Here is a 17,162-nt window from a genome sequence, read left to right on the forward strand (position 1 = left end):
CAGAAATGCCATTCATTTTTTCAGGGATGCTTGGTGAACGCAGAACACAATGCTTCTGTTTGGTAGCAACGGTTATGCCAAGTTCAATATCCTGAAATTTAGGATTCCACAAAAGGAAATAATGAAGAATAGATAAAACACCAGCATCTTCATGACGGGGAAATCTATTCCAGTTTGTTAGGTGAATATTCATTCCACTTTGGAGGGCAGCCCACTTGTAATTTCCCCGTTTTGTCTAATATACGGCCACCTGTGATTTGTGGGCCGTGTGTATGTTTCACAACTAAATTTTCCAGCAGTTACACCACTAATCATCAGGTTAGTATCAGTTCATAAATTAATATCAGCTCATGGAATTCCCTGGGCTCCTATCAAATTGTTTGCAGCGTTAGGCATAGCTTAGATATTGCACACCTTAGATGAGTTCCAGCCCAAGAAGCTGCTATTTCTACATCCGCAAAAGGAACAAACATACGAAGCCATCTTCCAATGGGAACTTGCTGTGTTTAGCCTGCCAGCGCTGAAACACGGGATGTGTAATCCATCAAAATGAATGAGAGCTGTACTGAAACGAGATGCCAAAAGCTGAAAGCTGGGCATTTTTCAAAAGTACTCCTTTTTTCCCCCCTCTCTCCACATTTTAAAGATGTATTATGTGTCAGCCTTTGCTATAAACAGGCCTAAGGTGCTTAAAAAGAGGGTCTCCCCCCCCCAGTTGTTAAAATTGTTTTTAAATACGATCCCCAGAGGTCCTGAAGTTTGGACCAGAGATGCATTCTGTCTCCCATCTTCCCACCTGAATGGAATAGAATAGAACAGAATAGAATAGAATAGGATGGATGGGATGGGGATAGAATAGAATAGAATAGGATAGAATTGATGGGATGGGATGGGATGGGCATAGAATAGAACAGAACAGAATAGAATAGGATGGATGGGATGGGGATAGAATAGAATAGAATAGGATAGAATTGATGGGATGGGATGGGCATAGAATAGAATAGAATAGAATAGAATTGGATGGATGGATGGATGGATGGGATGGGGATAGAATAGAATAGAATAGGATGGATTTATCATTTTCTTTGATAATAATCTCTCAGTTGTTGCTGCCTATGCATCGCTCTCCGCATGCATGGCTGTATCATTAACTGTTGTTCTGAATCCAAGGAGGAGCTAGATAATTGATCTCCTTCTGAGCTGTCTCCCACACTTTCCTCCTCCCTGTCACTCATGTCTTCTTGGTCAGAAGAGCCTTAATCAGCAGATGATGATGGCCAAACCCATAGGCTGCTATTTATAGCAGCCTCACTAATGACCACAGCCCCACCCAACCACCGGTGGCCTCATTTTCTTTGATAATAAGCTCTCAGTTGTTGCTGCCTATGCATCGCTCTCCGCATGCGTGGCTGTATCATTAACTCTTAGATTAGATTAGATTTATTGGATTTGTATGCCGCCCCTCTCCGCAAACTCGGGCTGTATCATTAACTCTTGTTCTGAATCCAAGAAGGAGCTAGATAATTGATCTCCTTCTGAGCTGTCTGCCACACTCTCCTCCTCCCTGTCACTCATGTCTTCTTGGTCAGAAGAGCCTTCATCAGCAGATTCCACCAGGGGCAAAACAGGCCTGCAGCATGTGGATGTCTCCCACACATCCACAGTCCTTGGGGCAGGAGCTGGGCCAGAGCTAACCACAACAGCTGCCCAAAAGGCTTTTGAAATTCCAAAGCCCAGTTCTAAAAATGTCTCTTTATAAAAAAGAAAATCATTTGTGAAAATCTCGGTGGGAAGAAAAAGAGAGAAAAGACAGAGACGGGTATTTAATAAAGAGATAGATCGATTATCTAAAAAAAACACGAGGAAGGAAAGAAACTGGTCTTTAGGGACTCTTTTATCCACTTTCTCTTTTGAAGGACTTTTAACTGGAAAGCTTTAAAAATACACAGGAAGAGGTGATTTGTTGTCCTTCTCAACATTGTTCTGGTCGATTTCTGTCCCTCCAGTGATTCAGGCACTGAACATCGAATTTTGAAGTATGAATGGCCACTCTTGTGTTCCATCACTGTTCTGTCGGGCTCTCTGGTAGAATCGTCCCAAAAATTCACAGGTACAAATGTCAGACACACACACGTTTGAAAATTCAAAACAATGTTATTTATAATGAAAATTCACTTAAACTAAGCCCTCTTTTGGTATAGCAAAGAGCACTCGTCTCCAAACAACCTGGCAATTTGTGCAAGTCCCTTATCAGTTCTGTGATACTTAGCTTGCAGATGTTAGGCAATTCACAGTCCTTCTTCTTTCACACAGTGAAACACACTTTGCTCTGGTTTAGTTTCAAAGCGGAGGGAAAATCAGCACACAAAAGGTCAAAGTCAGCAAAGCAGTCACGAAACACAACGATCAGATAATCCTCCACAACGGCCAAACCTACAGGCTGCTATTTATAGCAGCCTCACTAATGACCACAGCCCCACCCAAGCACAGGTGGCCTCATTTCCTTTGATAATAATCTCTCAGTTGTTGCTGCCTATGCATAGCTCTCCGCATGCGTGGCTGTATCATTAACTCTTGTTCTGAATCCAAGGAGGAGCTAGATAATTGATCTCCTTCTGAGCTGTCTGACACACTCTCCTCCTCCCTGTCACTCATGTCTTCTTGGTCAGAGGAGCCTTCATCTTCAGATTCCACCGGGGGCAAACCAGGCCTGCAGCATGTGGATGTCTCCCCCACATCCACAGTCCTTGGGGCAGGAGCTGGGCCAGAGCTAACCACAACAGTTAATGACCGTTGCAACATCCCCACCGGTCATGAGATTTGAACCGCTGACCTTCAGATCTACAGTCAGCTTCAGTGGCCTGCAGTACAGCATTCTACCTGCTGCACCACCCCAACTTATTATGTGAAAAATATTTAAGGCAAGAGCTCTTTGCTCTTTCTCTCTGTCCGTTCGCTGTATTCTGTTGCTGTTTGTGAGAAGTGTGCTCTTAAGAAGCTGTAATGCTGTATAAGTTGGTTCCTGTGAGTTATTGAATTAAGATATTTGTAGCAAGGTACTAGTAAGAGACTAGTTTATTGAATGTATAGATAGTAGTAGTAGTAATAGTATAAAGAAGTAAATATATTTTTCCACAACGTTCTACTGCTGCTGTGTTTCATTGAAGACTTCAACTCCATTTCTACTGGTCTGTGGCTGGCTGGTTGGGTTGGTGGGCTGGCTGGACTAGTTGACCAATTGAGCCTCCTGCTTGCCTCACTTCAAGGTTAGAAAGTAGTTTCTTGTCATGTGCTGCAGGTGGTCTTAAATCAGATTTGACATAAAAAATTAACTGCAATTGGTTGATGATCACTATCTTCCCTTGTATAGATTTGGATATCTGAAAAGGAGTTTGATTTCTCCATTGAGACACATATATAATCCAAGACACTGCTAGACTTCCCAGCGTGGAAGGTGAAGGGATATATAAAGCAGCTGCTTTTGCCTCCTAGTATGTGAAGTTTGCATGTGTATGTCAAGGAGATCAGATTGGAGCCCGCCGCGTTCCTTTTGGAGTCTCTGGAGTGCCAGGGTGGGTCCTTTGTCAAATAGGTCTCCGGGATAATGCCCAAGTGTACATAATCTTGCAAGGAGGCACCCACCCTAGCGTTAAAGTCTCCCAATAGGATCACAATGGCTTTGTGATATGTTTTATTTATCTCCACAATTGTCTTTTCTAATTGCACCCAGATGTCAGGGGACAAACATGCTTGGGTACAAAGTGGCTAAACTCCACAAATGCAGCTCTGAGACTTTCCTGATCTTTTTATCTCCTCTAGGTCTTCCGGAATCGATTAACTTTCGTTTTACAGGTATGTGGATATTTGTTACACATCACTCAAAGTTTGTATTCATACTTCGTTCTCTCCATTTTGAAGACCTTTAGGACCAACAGATAAACATGAAATGTAGTGTTGAAATAGGAAACTTGGTGATAGATGAACACTGCAGAGTCTTTGATGCTCCCTAAGCTTAGTTATTTGCTCTCAGATACTCAACTAGATAATATTAAATTTATTTTTTTATCCCACTTTTATTATTTTTATAAATCAGCCAAGGCAGCAAACATACCCAGTCGGTTTTCATACCTAAGTGAAACTAGAACTCACCGTCTCCTGGTGATTGGCACAAAGTCACCGAGCTGACTTTCATACCTAAGGCGTAGATAGATAGATAGATAGATAGATAGATAGATAGATAGATAGATAGATAGATAGATAGATAGAAAGAAAGAAAGATAGAAAGATAGATAGAAAGAAAGATAGATAGATAGATAGAAAGAAAGAAAGAAAGAAAGATAGATAGATAGAAAGAAAGAAAGATAGATAGATAGATAGATAGATAGATAGAAAGATAGATAGAAAGAAAGAAAGAAAGAAAGATAGATAGATAGAAAGATAGATAGATAGAAAGATAGATAGATAGAAAGATAGATAGATAGATAGATAGAAAGATAGATAGAAAGAAAGAAAGATAGATAGATAGATAGAAAGATAGAAAGAAAGAAAGAAAGAAAGAAAGAAAGAAAGAAAGATAGATAGATAGATAGATAGATGATAGGTAGGTAGGTAGATAGATAGATAGATAGATAGATGATAGGTAGGTAGATAGATAGATAGATAGATGATAGGTAGGTAGGTAGGTAGATAGATAGATAGATAGATAGATAGATAGATAGATAGATAGATGATAATAGATAGATAGATAGATAGATAGATAGAAAGATAGATAGATAGATAGATAGATAGATAGATAGATAGATAGATAGATAGATAGAAGGAAAGATAGGTAGGTAGGTAGGTAAATGATAGATAGATAGATAGATAGATAGATAGATAGATAGATAGATAGATAGATAGGATGTTGAGACTCTAGAAAGAGTGCAGAGAAGAGCGAAAAAAATGATTATGGTGCTGGAGGCTAAAACATATAAAGAACGGTTGCAGGAACTGGGCATGGCTAGTTTAATGAAAAGAAGGACCAGGGGAGACATGATAGCAATGTTCCAATATCTCAGGGGTTGCCACAAAGAAGAAGGAGTCAACTTATTCTCCAAAGCACCTAAGGGTAGAACAAGAAGCAAAGGGAGGAAACTAAACAAGGAGAGAAGTAACTTAAATTTCCTGACAGTTAGAACAATTAATCAGTGGAACAGCTTGCCTCCAGAAGTTGTGAATTCTCCAACACTGGAAGTTTTTAAGAAGATGTTGGAGAACCATTTGTCTGAAGTAGTGTAGTATCTCTTGCTTAAGCAAGGGGTTGGACTAGAAGACCTCCAAGGCTCCTTCTAACACTGTTGTTGCTGTAAAATGGAGTATTTTATGCAACATACTCACTCCAGTCATTTCTTCCAGTGTCGGATGGAGAACATATAAGTCCCGAGATGCCGTTTACTATCCACCTGCTTTCCACTGATGTAGACCCTCCATTGTTCCAGATTACTGCTCCAGTGCTAGTGGTCAGCCAAGGAGGCAGAGCTGCCATTGGTAAGGGGAAAAAAAAGAGACTATTTCATCAATGGGCTTTGGGTATACACTCTGCTATATTTATAATTCATAATGGTAGCAGTTCAATTAAGAGACTTCCCATAAATTTCTTGGCACCAGTCCAAGAGCCGAATGTTCAGTAGAGGAATTAAACATTGATTAAAAAAAGGTCTGGGAACCCACTTTGCTGTGGACATCAGCAGAGAAGAAGACATAAGATGTAATTGAAAAAACATAACTCTGCATGGTCTCCTTGTGAATTTTAATCCTTTTGCCTGGACGTTTGTTTGGAAAATTTTTTAACTTAAAACTGTAATTTAGATTGCTAAATATTAGATTTGTTATTATGTATTGCTTACCATTGTTGTGAGCCGCCCCGAGTCTACGGAAAGGGGTGGCATATAAATCCAATAAATCTAATCTAATCTAAGTATAATGGGTGATCTAGCTCTTACCTAGGATAGGTTTTATTTTAGGCTGACAACACAAGAAGGTAATATTGAAACGGAAATACAGCGATACCTCATCTTACAAACTTTTCGGGATACAAAACTGGGGTTTAAGATTTTTTTGCCTGTTCTCCCGAACTATTTTCACCTTACGAACCCACCGCCGCCGCTGGGATGCCCCGCCTCCGGACTTCCGTTGCCAGCGAAGCGCCCGTTTTTGCGCTGCTGGGATTCCCCTGAGGCTCCCCTCCATGGGAAACCCCACCTCCGGACTTCCGTGTTTTTGCGATGCTGCAGGAGAATCCCAGTAGGGGAATCCCAGCAGCACAAAAACGGGCGCTTCGCTGGCAACGGAAGTCCGGGGGTGAGGTTTCCCAGCGAGGGGAGCCTCAGTGAAATCGCAGCATCGCAAAAACACCGAAGTCCTCGAAACCCCACCTCCGGACCTCTGTGTTTTTGCGATGTTACGATTTCACTGAGGCTGCCCTCCATAGGAAACCCCACCTCCGGACTTCCGTATTTTTGCGATGCTGCAGGGGAATCCCAGCAGCACAAAAACGGGCACTTCTCTGGCAACGGAAGTCCGGGGGTGAGGTTTCCCAGCGAGGGGAGCCTCAGCGAAATCGCAGCATCGCAAAAACACCAAAGTCTGGAGATGGGGTTGGTTTTCTCTCTCTAACTCCTCATCCTCTTCACTCTCAGCCTCGGGTTCCAAAAACACTGGTCTAAGATATCAATACGCATCGGTCTCTCGATCTTCGAAATCTGTGATCAGCTGAGCAGAACCAACCGCAACAGAGACCAGAAGCTAAACATCTAAATATATTTTGTTTCCTCCATCTCTCTATTTGGACGGTTAAGGGATAAAGCTGACATTGAGTGACGGACACATTGCTGCTGAGGACCTCTTCTTTGAAGTGGTAGAACCTCCTCACCACGGAGCTCTTCTCAGACACAGTTCCGGATTCCCCGTCTACATGGTAACAGGTAAGTTTGGGGGAAGTTTCTTGGTGCTGTTTTGCCTTGTAGATCAAAAAACACACCTGGTAAGAAACAGCAAAAATCCACTTAAGTGCAAACGTGAAAGCTTGCTGGCAATCCTTGCTTAATGACCGCAATGTGGAATAGCAACTCTGTCATGTTCGTTAGCATCCGCTTACCGTAATAGGTTACTTCTTAAGTGTCAGCTGTCCACTTCTTAAGTGTCAGTGTGGCTGGGCGGTAGGAAAAGCAAGTAGGATGCTTGGCTGCATAGCTAGAGGCATAACAAGCAGGAAGAGGGAGATTGTGATCCCCTTATATAGAGGGCTGGTGGGACCACATTTGGAATACTGTGTTCAGTTCTGGAGACCTCACCTACAAAAAGATATTGACAAAATTGAATGGGTCCAAAGATTTTCTGCATTTTATCTTAGGATGGATCTATGTTTATCCCAGGCGTGTTTCAATTCAGTTACTGTGGATTTACCAACCCCGTCTGCTGGAAGTTTGTTCCAAGGATCTATTACTCTTTCAGTAAAATAATATTTTCTCATGTTGCTTTTGATCTTTCCCACAACTAACTTCAGATTGTGTCCCCTTGTTCTTGTGTTCACTTTCCTATTAAAAACACTTCCCTCCTGAACCTCATTTAGCCCTTTAACATATTTAAATGTTTCGATCATGTCCCCCCTTTCCCTTCTGTCCTCCAGACTATACAGATTGAGTTCATGAAATCTTTCCTGATACGGTTTATGCTTAAGACCTTCCACCATTCTTGTAGCCCGTCTTTGGACCTGTTCAATTTTGTCAATATCTTTTCGTAGGTGAGGTCTCCAGAACTGAACACAGTATTCCAAATGTTGGTCTCACCAGCGCTCTATACAGCGGGATCACAATCTCCCTCTTCCTGCTTGTTATACCTCTAGCTATGCAGCCAAGCATCCTACTTGCTTTTCCTATCGCCCGACCACACTGCTCACCCATTTTGAGACTGTCAGAAATCACTACCAGTACATCCTGAGAATGACTCAGCATTCTCAACTGAGGCCTGCTTTCTGCATTAAGATATTACCCAGGGATTTTTAATTCCTGACAGGGCACACGTGCACCTGTCGGGGCCATGCAGCTGATCACGCATCCTGAAAATTGCTACCTGAGTGGAGCATCGTACTGTTTTGGTAGCAGGCATCACTGGTAACAATGTCTCCTGGGAACTGACCATGCTTGGATGCCATTTCCCCCTCATTTGCAGTCCATTTATTTTTTATTTATTTAGTTAGTTAGTTAGTTAGTTAGTTAGTTACTTAGTTATTCATTCATTCATTCATTCATTCATTCATTCATTCATTCAGTTAGTTATTCATTCATTCATTCATTCATTCATTCATTCATTCATTCATTCATTCATTCATTCATTGAGTTAGTCCAATACACAATGAGGGTTTTAATGGGTATATATCTATATACACATAGTAAAATACATGATGAAGGTTATAGAGGAGATACTCAGAGTAAAATATATCTAAGAAAGAATAGAAAAGAAGATATAGAAATAGAACATATCAATGAAAGAATAGAAGAAGAGACATAGGAACAGAAGAAAGGTATAGGAGATATAGGAGAGCAATAGGACAGGGGACCTCTTGTTTCTTTGTCAAGCTGGGAGCAAAGCAAAATATAGGTGAAAGTGGGGGTCAATCTTGACATTAAGTGAATCACGACATGTCATTAAGTGAGACATCACGTGCCCATGGCTTGTGATTTTAGTGTCGGCTTCATTGTGGATTCTGTTTGTCTGAAGGCTGTTGTAGAGCATGCAAAGGGCAAAATGGCAGGAGAGCTCATTGCAAAGTTACTTTTCCAGCACTGTTGTAATGGTTGTTAAACAGGGTGTCCATTAAACAAGTTCTATCTGTACTTACTTGCAAGTCTTTTACAGTGGTACCTCTACTTAAGAACTGAATTCGTTCCGTGACCAGGTTCTTAAGTAGAAACGTTCTTAAGTAGAAGCAATTTTTCCCATTGGAATCAATGTAAAAGCAAAAAATGCGTGCAAACCCATTAGGAAAGGAATAAAAGGTTGGAATTTGGGTGGGAGGAAGAGGAGGAAGAAGATGATTTTTTAAATGATGGGTTTTTAGATGCTTTATTTTAATTATTAGATTTGTTACACTGTATATTGTTTCTATTATTGTTGTGAGCCGCCCCGAGTCTACGGAGAGGGACGGCATACAAATCTAATAAATTATTATTATTATTATTATTATTATTATTATTATTATTATTATTATTAAGAGGAGGAGGAGGAAAGTCACTGCCGAAGGAAGAAGGGGAGGGGAGGGGAATCAAAAAAATCCAAAACTTTAAGGCTTAAAAAAAAAAAAGAGGAACTCTGAGGTGGCGAGGAGGAGCATGCGCCACCAATACACCCAGCGCAAGGCTGCCTCCCACACACTGGCTGCTGCTGCTGCTACCTGCTTCCTCTTCCTTCCCATGCTGAAGGGCTGCCCTCTCCTCTTGCTCGCTCACTTTGTAGCCGGCGCCTTTCCTTCACTGTGGTGACTCCTCGGCTGCCCAGAGTGAAGGGAGCGTTTCCTTTCTCTGGGTGTTGGCAGAGGTTTATTCCCTCTCCAAGCGCCCAGAGAAAGGAAAATGCTTCGTTTGCTCTGGACTGCCAAAGCCACCTTAAGCACTACCGAAAGGCTCTTCTGGCAGCCCAGATAGCCGAGATTAAAGGGGGAATGGCAGGAAACTGGTCAGGCCTTTGTGCCGCTCTCAAATTTCTTGAGAGATTTTTCTGGGCTCGTGTTCTTAAGTGAGAAATGGTTCTTAAGTAGAGGCAAAAAGTCTTGAACACCCAGTTCTTATCTAGAGGCCTTCTTAAGTAGAGGTACCACTGTATATATGTTGCAAGTGCAAAAAAGAAAATTGAATCCCACCACTGGTGCTTCAAGGTAAATTCACAGAGGGGTCTGTACTTAGATCAAAGCACGTTCCTGTATTTACTTAGAGGAGTTTTATCTTCATGTTAAGTCCAGGAAATAAATTCTGATTTTTACCATGTCTTTCTGGGAAGGCGATAGCTTCACCTACGAGGAAATCACCAGGAACACCTTGCATTATCTTCACGATGGGTCATCCTTGGCAGAAGACAGCATGGAAATTTCAGTCACTGATGGCGCCACCAAAGACGTGGTTTTGCTCAAGGTGGAAGTAACTCCAGTGGACATTAACGGGCCAAGGCTGGATCCGAGCTGCTCTCTGAGTATCACTGTGGCTGGTAAAAACTCCGTGATCATCACTCGATCCCACTTTGCTTATATTGTAAGCATTTAATTATTATTTTTTTTCATATATCCCTCCAGTTTAATCTGTATCTTAGTATTGGTGGGTTCAAAGCAGTCATAGAGTTAAGGAGATAGGAAATGTAGGGATATCCGTTTAGACCAGGGGCCTACAACCTTGACAACTTTAACACTTGTGGACTTCAATTCCCAGAATTTATTTGTTTGTTTGTTTGTTTGTTTGTTTGTTTGTTCGTTCGTTCGTTCGTTCGTTCATTCATTCATTCATTCATTCATTCATTCATTCATTCATTCATTCAGATAGATAGATAGATAGATAGATAGATAGATAGATAGATAGATAGATAGATAGATAGATTTCTATGCTACTCTTCTCCGCAGACTCAGGGTGGCTCATAACAAAATAGAAACATAGAAGATTGACGGCAGAAAAAGACCTCATGGCCCATCTAGTCTGCTCTTACACTATTTTGTGTATTTTATCTTAGGATGGATCTATGTTTATCCCAGTGTTTAAATTCAGTTCCTGTGGATTTACCAACCACGTCTGCTGGAAGTTTGTTCCAAGCATCTACTACTCTTTCAGTCAAATAATATTTTCTCATGTTGCTTCTGATCTTTCCCCCCAACTAACCTCAGATTGTGCCCCCTCATCATTCCCCCAGAGGTTAGAATGGCTTTTCTGACCAACAATAGAATAGAATATTGGAATGAAGAATATAATTCTTTATTGGCCAAGTGTAATTGGACACACAAGGAATTTGTCTTGCTGCATATACTCTCAGTGTACATAAAAGAAATAGATACATTTGTCAAGAATCATGAGGTACAACACTTAATGATTGTCATTGTTGTGGTTAGCTCTGGCCCAGCTCCTGCCCCAACGACTGTGGATGTGGGGGAGACATCCACATGCTGCAGGCCTGTTTTGCCCCTGGTGGAATCTGCTGATGAAGGCTCCTCTGACCAAGAAGACATGAGTGACAGGGAGGAGGAGCAATGTGGCTGACAGCTCAGAAGGAGATCAATTATCTAGCTCCTCCTTGTATTCGGAACAAGAGTTAATGATACAGCCACGCATGCAGAGAGCGATGCATAGGCAACAACAACTGAGAGATTATTATCAAAGAAAATAAGGCAACCTGTGGTTGGGTGGGGCTGTGGTAATCAGTGAGGCTGCTATAAATAGCAGCCTGTGGGTTTGGCCATTGTGGAGGATTGTCTGATCGTTGTGTTTCGTGCCTGCCTTGCTTACTTCGACCTTGGTGTGCTGATTTCCCCCCGCTTTGAAACTAAACCAGAGCAAAGTGTGCTTCACTTTGTGAAAGAAGGAGGACTGTGAATTGCCTCGCGGCTGCAAGCTAAGTATCTCAGAACTGATAAGGGACTTGTACAAATTACCAGTTTGTTTGGAGACGAGTGCTCTTTGCGTTACAAAAAGAGTGCTTAGTTTATTTGAATTTTCCGTATAAAGAACTTTTTTTTGAATTTTCAAACGTGTGCGTGTGTCTGAAATTTGTATCTGTGAATTTTCGGGAGGATTCTACCAGAGAACTCGACAGAACAGTCATAGGGGTCAAACAAGTAGTGAAGAACAATCAATATTAATAAGAATCTTAGGAAACAATCAACAAGTTACAATCATACAGTCCTACGTGGGAGGAAATGGGTGATAGGAATGATGAGAAAAAACTAGTAGAAATAGAAGTGCAGACTTAGTAAATAGTTTGACAGTGTTGGGGGAATTATTTGTTTAGCAGAGTGACGGCATTCGGGGAAAAACTGTCCTTGTGTCTAGTTGTCTTGGTGTGCAGTGCTCTATAGCGATGTTTTGAAGGTATGAGTTGAAACAGTTTGTGTCCAGGATGTGAGGGGTCAGTAAATATTTTCCCTGCCCTCTTTTTGACTCGTGAAGTACACAGGTCCTCAATGAAAGGAAAGTTAGCAGCAAGTGTTTTTTCTCAGCATCTTAGCCATTGAGCCACCACGTATCATTGACTCCCATCTATCACCAATTGGCTAGATTCGTGTTTATAGGCACGAGCAATAAATCAACTTAACTGGAACTTAAGATTTGTTCCTGATTCTTCACACCTGACATTATTGATGTATATTTTTCCCCCTTATAAATATCGTAGCAATATTAGTGTAAATGAAGACTTGAGCGTTTCTTAAGGGTTGACCGATTTTGAATAACATCTTGTATATGTGTAACCTCTACTGCTACAATTGATTTTGTGATATTTACGGTTGGATGATTATGGATAAACGCGCTACAACCGTAGGTTTATTTTATTTTTGCAATGTTTTCATATCGAAGTCATCAGCAGTTTTGAAGAAAAGTCTTTTGCTTAATTGATGCCTTTTTTTAATGATTAAATATATTTGCACTCAATTAAAGGTGGCCAATAAACACATTACTGAAATCAAAATAATCAGGGTCTTTTAAAAAAAAAATCTTAACTAATTGGATGTACCCTTGCTAATTAATTAAATGCTTTTTAAATCCATGTATTCATTGGCAACAAATCAAAGCTCTCCCTCAATCAATTGACCCACCGGGCCAAATAATCCATTGACTCAACTGATTTTATTTAATTAGAATTGTAATGTATAACGCTGTGCATATTTTATCCTTCTTTAACTTTAAAATCAGTACAACATAATTTAAACAGAATAGTACAGAATAACATCATAGGAACAAGTTTATTTTCAATTTATGTACATTGCAGGTAGCCTATGATTTATAACCATAACTGATCCAAAACTTATGGTTGTAAATTGGTCTGTTTGGGCCTAATCGGATCGGAACAAAGAAGCACCCACGCACAGAAAATTCACCAAACACATCTATATTTAAAAATGATTTGTACAAAAGAAGGCCAGGCTTTTAATCCATGTTGGCAGCGCTCCTGGTTGTTCTGTCGGGCTCTCTGGTAGACTCCTCCCAAAAATTCACAGGTACAAATTTCAGACACACACACGTTTGAAAATTCAAAACAATGTTCTTTATAATGAAAAGTCACTTAAACCAAGCCCTCTTTTGGAATAGCAAAGAGCACTCGTCTCCAACCAAAGTGGTCATTTGTACAAGTCCCTTATCAGTTCTGTGATACTTATCTTGCAGCTGTGAGACAATTCACAGTCCTTCTTCTTCCACAAAGTGAAACACAATTTGCTCTGGTTTAGTTTCAAAGCGGGGAAAAATCAGCACACAAAAGGTCAAAGCCAGCAAAGCCGTCACGAAAAACAACGATCAGATAATCCTCCACAATGGCCAAACCCACAGGCTGTTCTTTATAGCAGCCTCACTAATGACCACAGCCCCACCCAACCACAGGTGGCCTCATTTTCTTTGATAATAATCTCTCAGTTGTTGCTGCCTATGTATTGCTCTCCGCATGCGTGGCTGTATCATTAACGCTTGTTCCGAATCCAAGGAGGAGCTAGATAATTGATCTCCTTCTGAGCTGTCTGCCACACTCTCCTCCTCCCTGTCACTCATGTCTTCTTGGTCAGGGGAGTCTTCATCAGCAGATTCCACCGGGGGCAAAACAGGCCTGCAGCATGTGGATGTCTCCCCCACATCCACAGTCCTTGGGGCAGGAGCTGGGCCAGAGCTAACCACAACACCGGTCAAATTGTCTAATACAGGGATCTCCAACCTTGGCAACTTTTAAGACTTGTGGACTACAACTCCCAGAGTTCCTCAGCCACCTTTGCTGGCTGAGGAACTCTGGGAGTTGAAGTCCACAAGTCTTAAAGTTGCCAAGGTTGGAGACCCCTGGTCTAATAGATAAAGAATAGGGTGCGGCCCGGGAGCCAAACCCAATTAAAATCTTCTTAAGTGTTCAAAAGTCCTTTTAAACACACACTCATGAATCTTCAGGTTTTATTTTATTAATTTATTTATTAAATTTGTATGCCACCCCTCTCCGTAGACTCGGGGTGGCTTTTCCTCAGACAGCTGCATCTCTGCGCAATGAACTTAAAGGGGTAACAGCAGTTTGCCAGCAAAGCATTTCTGTAACCTCTTGGTTAGTTTCTATCCATTGTTTCTTGCCCTGCTTGCTGGTGCTTTGGAGAACAGCTTGACTCCCTCTTCTTTGTGGCAGCCCCTCAAATGCTGATATCATGTCACTCCTAGTCCTTATTTTCTTTAGACTAGCCAAACCCAAACCCTCCAACCATCCTTCATATGTTCTAGTCTTAGTTGCTCTTCTTTGAAATTTTGACATCTCTTTTTGTAATGTGGTGACAAAACCCCCCACCAATCTGGAATCCTTCATATTTTGTTCAGTGATTATCTTAATGGATATGACTGTTGTTGTTTTGCCTTCTTCTAAATCTCACTTCTTCCCTTAGGATAACAATTCCCCAGATTCTGAGATAAGGATCCAGCTAATTTCTCTTCCTATGTACGGCAGTCTCATGCGCGTGGCCCTTGGACACCAATCGGAGGACTCTTCGGAAGTCTATAATTTTACAATGGAGGATATTAACCATCAAAGAATCAGGTAATGTGTTTGTGGCTGCGCCCGAGAATTTTCTCGATATGAATGTCACATATGATGCTGCACGTATCCCAGCAACCAGTTAGGTCCCACAGAGTGGGTCTTCTCCGGGTCCCGTCAACCAAACAATGTCGGTTGGCGGGACCCAGAGGAAGAGCCTTCTCTGTGGCGGCCCCGACCCTCTGGAACCAACTCCCCCCAGAGATTAGAATTTCCCCCATCCTCCTTGCCTTTCGTAAGCTGCTTAAAACCCACCTCTGCCGCCAGGCATGGGGGAACTAAGATACACTTTCCCCCTAGGCCTTTACAATTTTATGCATGGTATGTTTGTATGTATGATTGGTTTTTATATAATGGGTTTTTAACTGTTTTTTAGTTTTGGATTTTGTTGTACTGTTTTACTGCTGTTGTTAGCCGCCCCGAGTCTGCGGAGAGGGGTGGCATACAAATCCAATAAATAATAATAATAATAATAATAATAATAATAATAATAATAATAATAATAATGGCTTGTTTCCAGGGGTGAACTTCAAAATTTTTAGCAAGAGGTCTTCTGCCTGGTTGCTGGGTGGGTGTGGCCATGTGGGCGTGGCCTAGTCTGCCTCCTGCACCACGCTAGGGGCGTTTTTACCCTCCATGGGCTTCGAAGGCATTCCTTGAGTCTCTGGGAGGGTAAAAATAGCCTCGCCTGGGCTCTGGAGAGACTCTGGATTTCCAGTCCTTCTCAAATTTCCGGTAAGCCTGTTTTTCACCCTCTCCATGCACCCTGAACTTAGCAGCATTCAAAACAAGTTTTGTGGGGCAGTGAAAGGCTGCAATTTTTTTTACTACCATACTATGGGTGTGGCTTATTTTGTGGATGTGGCTTAATTTGTGGGTGTGGCTTGTCGGCCAATTGACTAGGTGGGAATGGCTTGACAATGATGTGACTGGGGGTGGCTTAAAATTCATGTGACTGGCTTAAAGGTGGACAACTTGACGTCACTCACATCAAGAATTTGGTTTAGGGTGCCTGGCCTTTCCTCGCCTCAAAGAGATACAATTTCCCTGTCTATTTGCTATTACTGAACATCCAAAATATACTATTTAATTCTAGGTATACAGTGTTCCCTTGATTTTTGTGGGGGATGCGTTCCGAGACTGCCCGCGAAAGTCGAATTTCCGCGAAGTAGAGATGCGGAAGTAAATACTCTATTTTTGGCGATGAATAGTATCCTAAGCCTTCCCTTAACACTTTAAACCCCTAAATTACCATTTCCCATTCCCTTAGCAACCATTCAGATTATTACTCACCAAGTTTATTTATGAAAGTTTATTAAAAAAAATGTTTTTTAAAGGCAGACGAAAGTTTGGCAATGACATATGATGTCATCGGGCAGGAAAAAACGTGGTATAGGGGAAAAAACCGCGAAGTATTTTTTAATTAATATTTTTGAAAAAACGTGGTATAGACGTTTCGCGAAGTTCAAACCCGCGAAAATCAAGGGAACACTGTACATACATATTACTCACAGGCACGCAGAAATATAAATTATCTACTATATAAACTGTATGTGTATATACACACACATACACACGCGCGCACAGCACTTCTAAAATTATACACATTCAACCTCATTTACTGTGATAGGAAAAACATACCCAGAGCTCAGAAGGGGGAAAAAGAAAAAAAATCAAAAATTTTCTACCGGTTCTGCATACTTGACCGTACCTGTAGGAGTCCATCACTGGCATGGGACTTCCGGGAGGGGTCAGGCATGGGGGAACTGAGATATCTCCCCCGGGCCTATACAGTTTATGTATGGTATGTTTGTATGTATGTCTGCTTAATAATGGGGTTTTAAAAATATTTTAAATTGTAAATTATTAGATTTATTATGAACTGTTTTATTCTGTTGTTAGCCACCCCAAGGGGCGGCATACAAATCTAATGAATGAATGAATGAATGAATGAATGAATGAATGGTAGTGGGATTTGGGGGTCCTCCAAATTGCACTGAATCCTACCTAGACTTTCTCCTGAACCTCTGCAACCCCTCCTCCCAGCAGCACCCCCCTGCTTGTTTCCCTCTGTGTGATGTGTAGCCTTCTTTCTAAAAAAACAAACAAATACCCAGCCCTAACACTCTTTGTATTGATTCGTTTGTGGGTTGGCAATTAAAATATGCAAGTCACAAGCCAGGGTTTTATTACATTCTCTGCCAGGTTGTGTGTGAAGGTTTGGAATGAATGAAACATGGAAGCAAGAACTATAGAAATGAAAAAAAAATGTGTATTTTTCAGAAAGAAAAGATATCTGCTCTTAAGATTTTCTTTTCTTCCTAAAAAAAAAGTCCTGACCTTAAAGGTTGGAGAAAAAAAAGATTAGGCAGAGATATGAAAAAAAA

General features: G+C 41.3%; 1 protein-coding gene across 1 annotated transcript in view; it reads left to right on the top strand.

Annotated features, from left to right (window-relative positions):
- The window catches only part of FRAS1 (Fraser extracellular matrix complex subunit 1), a 214,211-nt gene that overhangs the window by 104,177 nt on the left and 92,872 nt on the right, over positions 1-17,162 (top strand). The window contains exons 26-30 of the mRNA XM_070756926.1: positions 3,820-3,852; positions 5,395-5,526; positions 6,837-6,962; positions 10,033-10,280; positions 14,627-14,778. Of these exons, the coding sequence (XP_070613027.1) occupies positions 3,820-3,852; positions 5,395-5,526; positions 6,837-6,962; positions 10,033-10,280; positions 14,627-14,778 (691 nt within the window). The remainder of the gene's footprint in view (positions 1-3,819; positions 3,853-5,394; positions 5,527-6,836; positions 6,963-10,032; positions 10,281-14,626; positions 14,779-17,162) is intronic.

This window comes from Erythrolamprus reginae, chromosome 7 (assembly GCF_031021105.1).
Source record: "Erythrolamprus reginae isolate rEryReg1 chromosome 7, rEryReg1.hap1, whole genome shotgun sequence".
Lineage (NCBI taxonomy): Eukaryota > Metazoa > Chordata > Lepidosauria > Squamata > Dipsadidae > Erythrolamprus > Erythrolamprus reginae.